The sequence below is a fragment of the Nuphar pumila genome, chromosome 1 (genome assembly GCF_984573655.1).
Source record: "Nuphar pumila chromosome 1, dmNupPumi1.hap1.1, whole genome shotgun sequence".
In the NCBI taxonomy this organism is placed as follows: domain Eukaryota; kingdom Viridiplantae; phylum Streptophyta; class Magnoliopsida; order Nymphaeales; family Nymphaeaceae; genus Nuphar; species Nuphar pumila.
Window position 1 is genome coordinate 115,380,418 of NC_143249.1, and position 10,091 is coordinate 115,390,508.

General features: G+C 37.6%; 1 protein-coding gene across 1 annotated transcript; it reads right to left on the reverse strand.

Annotated features, from left to right (window-relative positions):
* Positions 1-8,558: 8,558 nt before the first annotated feature.
* On the reverse strand, positions 8,559-9,059 carry LOC149849108 (uncharacterized). Its single transcript, XM_090007142.1, has one exon. The coding sequence runs from the start codon at positions 9,057-9,059 to the stop codon at positions 8,559-8,561; it is 501 nt and encodes a 166-aa protein (XP_089863268.1).
* Between the last annotated feature and the right edge of the window lie 1,032 nt (positions 9,060-10,091).

Below are 10,091 nucleotides of genomic sequence, written 5' to 3' on the forward strand. Positions count from 1 at the left end.
GAGCCCCCAGACCCCTCTCTTGTAAGGGTAAAAACTCTGAATCAGGATTTACAACTCATTTAGTTGAATGATGTTACCCACGCTGGGAGGAGCCCCCAAACCCTCCTCCTGTAAGGGTAAAAACTCTGAATCAGGATCCATAACAATCAATGTGCAGGTCAGTCGGTGCTTGATGGAGCAATGCAGGATCTTCTGCTGGATGTGCACAGAAGAGAGAGAGAGAGAGAGAGAGAGAGAGAGAGAGAGAGAGAGAGAGAGAGAGAGAGAGAGAGGGTTGATGTTCATGACCTCCTCCAGGGGAGATTTTTTTCTCGGATAATCCTGCAGTGCAGAGATTGAGTCTTAAATAATCATCTTCGGGGCACTTAAGTCTTTACAACCACTCCTTTTCAAGAATTGTCATTTTTTTTGGCACCAATGGAGGAGAGAGTACTTAAGTCTTTGCAATCGCATCAAACTCCAACGCTAATTAATGATGACAAACATGGGGATACGAGACACACATGCTTACATACGTGGTGCTCTTTGGGACCCCGAACATGAGATGTAGCTAACTCCCCTGTTCGGGTGTGGCGGGGGGGGACATATAACCTGCTTCGATATATGTATATCAACAAACACAATTAAGGTAACATACAGAGGGCAATATACATGCCACGTCATATACTGAACCCCAAAATGCTCAAAATGAATTAAACAATCTAGAATAAAAAGAAAGATACTACATAAGCAAATAGAACCAATCTACAACGAAAAGATGATGATTCCTGGACAGAAGTTTTTCTACAAACATGATAGTTTCAACAAACCAAATTCAAAAGAAGAAACTGTATCATTGTCCAAATAAACTGAATTTGCTAATACACTGAATTACACTGCATTGTACTTAATAAAATTAGGCACATGCCAATATTGGAAAAAGTTAGTCAAAGACTTTTCCAATGGATTTTATTAACATTCTGCATTGTACTTAATGATTTGGCAAACTGCACTTTTGACAACAGTACCCCTGCTGTCTAGACTCCAATACTTTACAAGCATGAATATACAGCCTTGACAGGCGTCTAGCAGGAGCATGAACATTATGTGCTGAACTCCCATGCACAACAACAACAGCATAAAGTGCAACTTCCAAAGCAACAGTTTCTCTGATCTCCTCTTCAAGCCTTTCAATCTTCAGTAGCATTTCTTGAATTTTTGTAAATGATTAGCATTGCATATAACCTTTTTGTCATCCGTCTTCCACGTCATTGGCTTCATCATCCGTTCCAATACTTGCAAGCATTTATGATATTTTTGAAGCTTTTCACCTTGGAAAGCCATGGAAATCACACATGGACGCACATCTATGAGCGTGTGTTAGCATTATGTAGGTTCCCGACCAACAATAGACCTTTCGTACGCGAATGTCCTTGTGACTGCAAGCATTATACAAAAGCAACTAAATTATTGCATCCAAATTGAATGAATTAGTTCAGAGGCAAATTTGTTTCATATACAAAAAAAAAAACAAAAACAGTTCTTTCACCTTCACAACAATAGGTCTAACAAAGAAGAAGGCAGAGAAGAAAAGCCCCTTTGTGATCATAAGCTTTCGACTCAATGCGCAGAAAAAAGATTTTACAGGCAATCCACCCAGAAATTCCATAACCATCATTCAACTATAACCAAAAGGAAAAGAAATAGCCGACTATTTATCTATAACACTAAAGCAAATATTATGAATATGAACAGAAGTCGCAGAAGTCGCTGAATAGAACAAAATAAAACAGACGTCCCACCTCATATCTCGGAAGCAATATAAGCACTTATTATCCAAGATGCCCAACAACCACTTAGCACACAATTATGGGCACCAAAAAAAAATCTCCAAAAAAGGTAAAAGAAAACATTCTATAAGATAAGATAACACAAAACGGTTAACTGGATACCCCCAGAATAAAAAAAAATGCGAAAAAGAGAAGCAAGACCCGAACGGATGTCATCAAACCCTAAAATTGCATATCAAGATGAAAAAAAAGAAGATCAGGGACACTCCAAAAACCTAAAAGAAAACAAAAACCCTAAAACAGGAGAAATGTTCCTACCTGAGAAACTAAAGCCTTCGGACAGGGTTCTGGTGCAGGGTTCTGACACCGACGTGGTGAGGGAGGTTGGTGCAGGGCTAGAGAGTGATCAAATCTGTTTTTTTTTTCACTGCAGAGGTCGGTGCAGGGCTAGAGCGCGATCAGATCTGGTTTTTATTCACTGCAGAGGAGGTCGGTGCAGGGCTCCAGCACGTGATCAGATCTGATTTTTTTTGTTTCGCTGCAGAGGAGGTCGAGGCAATATCGAGTTCCTCTCTCTCTCTCTCTCTCTCTCTCTCTCTCTCTCTCTCTCTCTCTCTCTCTTTGCTGTTTGTTTTTTGCTGCAGAGAGGGAGGGATGGAGGGATGGAGGAGATCGAGAGAGGTTGAGAGGTCGAGCGATGGTTGCTCTGTTGGTCCTTGATGAAGGAGGAATCTCTCAATCGCAGCATGCAAGATTAGCAAAGAGGAAAAAACACAGCGGAAGAAGAAAAAGAAAAGATGGAAGGCTTTTCTGAGATTTGCTTCAAGAGAGCTTCAATTTCAAGTCTGTATTTTTGTATGCCGAGCATGCCTCTTTATAGGCTGCTTTCTCTCTTGGATTCCCTCAGGCTCGGCAAGTAGTTGCGCCAGCTGAGAGAGGATCTCGGTGGATCAAGGATTTTGATAAGGATGCGTTTGAAAAACGGTTTTAGAAAAAGGTCCAGGTTCATCCACGAACGGGCCCTTGTTTGTGGATGAGACTGATTTATGCGGTTTATGGCCACATAGACTATCAACTCCCACTTGGCCATAAATCTGCTGGGCTTGCTCCCACTTTTGTGGGTTTTCCCTTGGAAATTACAGTTTTTTCTTTTTAAGGATTTTCTTCGTAATCATAAATATCTTAAACCCATATGAGCAACATGCTTTGAAAATAGATCCTCAGGGATTCCTTTTATAAGAGGATCAACTATCATGTCTGATGTTGATAAATAATCAACAATTATCTCATTTCGTTCAATCATGTCATGTATGTAATGGTATTTTACCATCATATGCTTGTTTTTTGAGCTATCAACTCCACTTTTCATTAAGAAAATGACAGCCTGATTATTACAAAATAATTGTACAGGTTCAACTTCTAGATGTAGTTTTAAATCATTTATGAACCAACTGATCTAGACTGCAAATGTCACGGTTGCATTACACGCGATATACTCAGCCTCTTCAATATGCTGAGCCACACAACACTATTTCTTACAGGACCATGCAACAACTCCTCCAAAGAGGAAGATGTAGCCAGAGGTAGATTTGTTGTCATCTTTGCATCCTACAAAGTCAGCATTAGAATATCCAATTAAATAAAGGTTTTAGCTTGAAAACTTAGTTGTAAGCCTTTAAAGCCTTTTAAATATTAGAATATTCTTTTTACTGATTTCCAGTGAGGCCAACCAGGATTACTTTAGTTTCTACTTACAAGACTAACAACAAAGCTTATATTCGGTCTTGTACACAACATAAGATACATTAGGCTTTCAACAACTTGAGCATATAAACGTCCAGTTTTTGTTGGCCTCCTGATGGGCAGTCACTTTTACTTAGATTTACTCCTTTAGCAACAGGAGTACCAATGAGTTTTGAGTCATGCATTCTATATTTCTTTAAGATATAGTCAATGTATCTTTCTTGATTTAAGCTGAGAATTCTTGATTTTCTGTCTCGGGTAATTTTAATGCCTAGAATATATGAGGCTTCACCTATATCTTTCATTTCAAAGTTAATATACAATCAACATTTCGAATTAGCTATCATTTCATTATTATTTCTGATTAATAATATATCATCTACGTATAACGATAGAATGCAAAAGTGACTCTCACTTTTTAAAACATAAACACAGTGATCTAACTGATTGGCTACATACCCAATCTTGGTTATTGCATTATGAAAAGCCAAATACCACTGTCTTGGTGACTGTTTAAGTCTGTACAAGGATTTTTTCAACTTGTATACTGATGTCGGATTTTGTGAAATGTTTTTGAAAAGATTTTAATTTAAAAGTATGTGAAAGTCAGACACCAAAAATAAAAACCGGCTCGCACGAGTGGTGGAGTCCGGGTCGATCTCAGGGAACGGGGGATACTTGTATTCAAACACGCAACTAAACTACACTTTATTGCCCAAAATGGAAAAGTATGAGAAAATAAAACTACTTAGCTATTACATCAAATGTTTACCCTACGCAGAGGGTTTAAAATGGTTTTATTACAATCCAAGAATTAAATGAAATTCAAATCCTAGTCTAAAGAAAAGTAAAAACAATCTTTTATGCTTGTGCCTCGCATTGCTTGTTGGATACGTGCAACAATGTATCCGTTTCTTGCTCCCACTCCATGCCTTCCTGCACAATCACAAGCACATGAGTAGCAAAAGAGGACAAATGGTACTATGCTAAAAGATATAAATGCGGAAATGAAATAAATGCTAGAATATACTAAAACTAAGCAAAGAAAGTAAATCTACTAAATTAATGCTAAATGCAAATACAAAATTTAAAATGAACAAAATGAAATGTTGTAAAAACATCACTGAACTTTCCTAAAATGCGATGCCGTGAAATTACATTTAAAACGCCATGAAACACAAAATAAAATAGCCTGCCGTGAAGTGTAAAATGAAACAACCGTGAAACTCAAGTTTAGCCGTGAAGTGAAAATCAAGTTTAAAAACTGTCGTGAAATTCATTCCAGGTGCTGTGAATGGCTCAGGTGGAGGGCACAGGGATTCACAATAGATTTCACTGTGAATCACATCTGATTCACAGTGAAATAACAAAAGAGATCACAATGAATGCTTCACCGTGAAATCAAAGGATTTCACGGTGAAGAGTGAGAAGCATTTACAGCCAACTGAGTCCAGCAGATCAAGAAGACGGTGAACAGAGGGGTTCCGATCGGTCTGAAGCAAACCCGACAAATTAAAAGGATTCCAGCAGACGCTGAAATGATTTCACGGCATCTGCAAAGCAAATTTCGGCAGACATAAGAGGATTCCGGCCGATCTACTCTTCATGGCAGGGCATAGGGCAATTTCAGCAGATCTGCCTAAATTCTACGTTCTCCATTCTGATTCACCACAGAAGCAGAGTGGCTTCCACAACAGATCAAAGAAGAGATCAAGATTCACTGTGAATTCGTGGATTTCATGGTGAATCCGAGCAGAACTTTAGAGACGCTTCAAGCAAAGGGATTCATAACAGAGCCGATCAACTACTTGCACGAGTGATGATGGATGATGTGATGAATGCAATGATCAAACAGATGCACAGTTCGCAATGCAATGCACAAACAGAAGAAAAACAATGAACAGAGGGAAAATCAATGAGCACGAACATAACAAAACCTTAAAAATACTTGCAACAACAAAAGCTTAATCTACTTTTTTTTTTAAATCAAAACAAACTAATCTAAAACAAGAATCTAAAGAGAAGAAGAGGTAAGAAGAGGAGAAAGAGGAAGAAGGAAAAAGGAGAAGAGAGTTTTTACCGTGGATTTGGTTGAGAGAAGAGGTGGCCGCTCCTTTGTCGTCGTCGGTCCGTTGAGAGAAGCCACCGGTGAAAGAGAGGTTGAGAGAAAGAGGAGGAGGAAAGAGAGGGCAAGAAGAACCAGTGGGGAGGGGTTAGGAAGAAAAGGGAAGGAGGCTTGGCAATGGAGGACCCCCTCTTCTTCCTCTACGCGAGGTTTTTAAAGAGAGAAGGGTTTGTTATTTTTTTTTTTACAAAGTATTCCTAATTTTAAGAAATTCTAAAAAGAGATCTTAGCTAAAACATTTTCCCTAAAGTGCAAAATCCTACACTATTTAACCTAAACTACTTTTATTAAACTTTTTAAAAATGCGCTTCTTTATTTTTCGAACTTAATCTAATTAAAATCTAAACTACTGAAAAGAATACGAGTGACAAAAATTTACTAACTAAAAAGCACTAAATTGTAAAATAAAACTTGCAATTCATGATTTTTCTGATATTTCTTTTTTTTCGCGCGATTTCTTGAAACTAACGATAAACTTAAGAATTTAATATAATTTTTTATTGGATCATGCACAAATTAAATGATTTAAATGCTAAAATAAATGCATGATCATATACTTTGTCACTATCTGTGACATAACCCTCTAGCTGAACCATATAAATGGTTTCTTTTAAGTCACCATTCAAGAAGGCAATTTTTACATTCATCTGCCATACATCAAGATCGAAGAAAGCCGCTATGGACAAAATTATCCTTATAGATGCAAACTTGGCCACTGGTGAATAGGTTTCAGTGTAATTAATTCCCTCTTTTTAGGAGAAACCTTTAGCCACCAATCTAGCCTTAAATTTTTCCATGGTTCCATCAGATTTGTATTTTTTCTTTAGAACCCACTTGCATCCAACAAGTTTTCTCCCTTTAGAAAGATCGGTCAATTCCCAGACCTTATTCTTTTCAATAGATTCTATTTCCTCATCCATAGCTTTCTTCCATTTTGATGCTTCATATGATTTTATTGCATCAGAATATGTCAAGTTATCAGTCATTTCATCCAGGTCCACTGAATAACACAACTCCTCAGACAAATATACATAATAATCATCCAAATAGGATGAAGGAGATCTAGATCTTTTATGACCACTCAATCTTTGAGAAGTAGAGGGATCAGAATTAGTAGGTTCATTCCCGACTCTTTCACAGTTGGTTCATTACCAAACTGTTCTGCAGTTGGTTCATTGCTTAACTGCTCATCATCATCCAGTAAATCAAACAAGTCATCACCTTGATCACTGGATTCATTATTTAGTTCTTCAAGGAGCTCTACATCTCTACTCTCGATCAGTCCCAACCTTTGATGATATAACCTATAGCCTTTTGATCCTTTAGAATAACCAATAAAAATGCATCTAGTAGATCTATTATCCAGTTTATCTATAGTAGGATCTAGAATCTTAGCATGTGCTACAGATCCCCATCTTTTGAGATGGGCTAAGTCTGGTTTCATACAAGTCTATCTTTCGTAAGGTGTGGTTAGGACAACTTTGCAGGGCACACGGTTCATTGTATACATAGTTGTACTCACAACTTCTCCCCAAAATACTTTGGGTAACTGTGCACCTGCCAACATGGATCTGACCATGTTCAAGAGTGTTCTGTTATATCTTTCTGCAACACCATTTTGTTGAGGTGTTCTTGACATAGTTCTTTGCCTGTCAATGCCAAGATATTTATAAAACTCACAGAATTCATTAGAGGTGTATTCACTGCCTCTATCTGACCTTATCTTCTTTATGTTTCTTCCAAGTTGTCTTTCAACTTCACTTTTATATATTTTGAATTTCTCGAGTGCTTCAGAGTTTTGTCTGATAAGATACAAGTATCCATACCTCAAGAAATAATCAATGAATGTTATATAATATAACATACCACTGTGAGCTTGGACTCTGAATGGTCCACAAATGTCTGTATGAATTATTTCTAATAGTTCATTAGCTCGCACAACATTTGATGGAAAGGGTTTTCTTGCCATCTTTTCATATATACAAGACTCACAGTTTTTAAAGTGAGACTCATCAAAAGTAGGAATAATGCCTTGTTGGGCCATTTTCTTCAATTTTTCAATACTTATATGACCTAATCTTTTATGCCATGTATTTATATCAACACTAAAGGCACAATCAATATAGACAGAAAGAGTTTCTTTATTGTCACATAATTTGAACCTGTTATGTTCTTTTACATACTTGCCCTCAAACAAAACTCTACCATGTTTACCCACAGTGATTTTGCCAGGGACAAACCTGACCTTAAACCCTTTTCTAGTGAGGGTTGGCACAAACACTAGATTCCTTCTCATAGAAAGTACATACAGAACATCATTAAACAAGACACTTGTTCCACCAATGTTCAATCTATAGGATCCAATTCCTAGCACATCGCAATAGGAGTTGTTTCCCATATAGACTTTATGTTTACCAGGTTTGAACTCTTTTAGATCCACAACCCCATCGGTAGTCTTGGATTTGTGACGAGTAGCTCTTGTGTCTATCCACCACCCTGAAAGCTCCTCATTCACAAAGTGACATTCCGACACAACACAAACAACCTCTTTGTTGCCACTTTTTCTTATGGTTGTCGTTGTTGTATCGATTATTCCCATAAGTCTTGTTTGAAATCTTGATTCTGCAGTTTCTCTGGATGTGACCCAATTTTCCATACTTGAAGCACTTGACTTGGGAGCCGTTGTTCCTTTGGGGTTTGCGAAAACCTGAGCCCTGTCCTTTGTTGAACTTGCCATTACCTTTTTTCTTAAAGTTATTGATTTTAAAAGGTACTCAACTACTAGTGGGTGTCTCTTGAGCAATCAACAACTCAATTTTTTTCTCTTTGTTCATGTGTTCTTGTTCTATAGCTAACTGCAGGGGCAACTCAGTTAGGTTAAGATTTTTGGATTTTAACCTAAGGGCAGTAGTTATCATCTTCTAGGAAGGTGGTAGGCTGTTCAAGATAGTGGATACTTGCATACGGTCTGGAATAACATTCCCGGCTATGGCTAGGTCTTTTGCCATAACTAATATCCTATTGACATGGTCCACTACACTCTCATTTTCTTTCATTCTATATGAGTTATATTGCTCTAATAGTAGCTGGATGTGAACCTCTGATGTTGTGTTATATTTTGCAGCAATTGCTTCCATCATATCTTTTGCTAAGGTGTAATCTTCAAACACCCTAATTAGGTCGTCATCCATGTAGGTAAGGATGATAGTCCTAGCCATTAAGTCATCCTTCAAAAACTTTTTATATTTGTCTTTTTCGTCCTTAGATGGGGGTTCTTCAGGCTTAGATACAAGGGCATTTAGGACGTACTCTAGACCTTCTAAGGTAAGGGCTAAGGGTATACGCCTTTTCCAGATGGCAAAGTTTATTCCACTCAATTTGTCAGTTTTGGCTAGTTCAGAAGCGCACACTAGACTGAGCATTTTCTTAAGACAGGTTTTGACAAGTTTAGCAAATTCAGACAAAAGAAGAAAAAAAAGAGACACAAAAATAAAGAGTGAGTTAATTCACAAATTCAGAACCTTAAAAAATAAAGAATGCATCCTCTTTAGTGATAAACAAAAAACGCCTCCCTTTTTTTTTGTTTTTTTTTCTGACAAACCTCTTTCTGTGATTTTCAGAAAGACCTGGGTACTCAGAAGTAAATTTTGTAAAAATTAGAATAGTTTATGAAATTCCAAAATATGCAAACTGTTTTTTGTAATTTCTAAAAAGAAAAGACTGTGGGATAAAAGTTTTAAAACTTTAACCCATTTTTAAAAATATCTGAAAGTTTAAGGGTGAAACTGAAATTTTTCAGATCAGGGTATAAAAAACCCTTTTCGAGTTTTTTTTTCCAGTTTTCTTTTGCTGGTTCTCTCTCCTCTCTCGACCGACTTCAGCGCGACAGCATTGCCGGTGGTCTTTCCGGCAGATCCTGGTGACACTCCGGCTTACTGGAGGCTTGGGTTTGTAGATCTGGTTGCAGGCTACTATTTTCTGAGCGTTTTGATGTTTTTCCCTCTTTCCTCTCTCGGTTTCTCAAAGGTACAAGTCTACCGAAGATTTTTTTGGCGACTCTCTGACTCAAAGGAGGTTTGGGTTTGTAGATCCGGTTGCAAACTACTAGTTTCTGACCCTGTTTCCCATCTGTCTGGGTTTCTCTGTGTTGTGATTTATTATTTTTTCTTTTTAACGAGCTTCTCAGTTTTGGGTTAAGGCTTAGTATGCCGGTGGTTGTCTTCCAGCCGGTCTTGAGTGGTGTTCTATTGACAGATACGTCAGTGGTTGTCTTCCAACCGGTCGTTTAGAGAGAGGAAAAAAAGGGCAGGATTTCAAGGTGACGTTGAAAAAACAACATCGACCTGAATATATCCTGCCAACAGAATATATATGTATATATATTTTATGTCTAACATTCAACTAAGTTTGCAGGTAAGTATGCTAGTTTTTGAATTTCAAATGAAACATATACA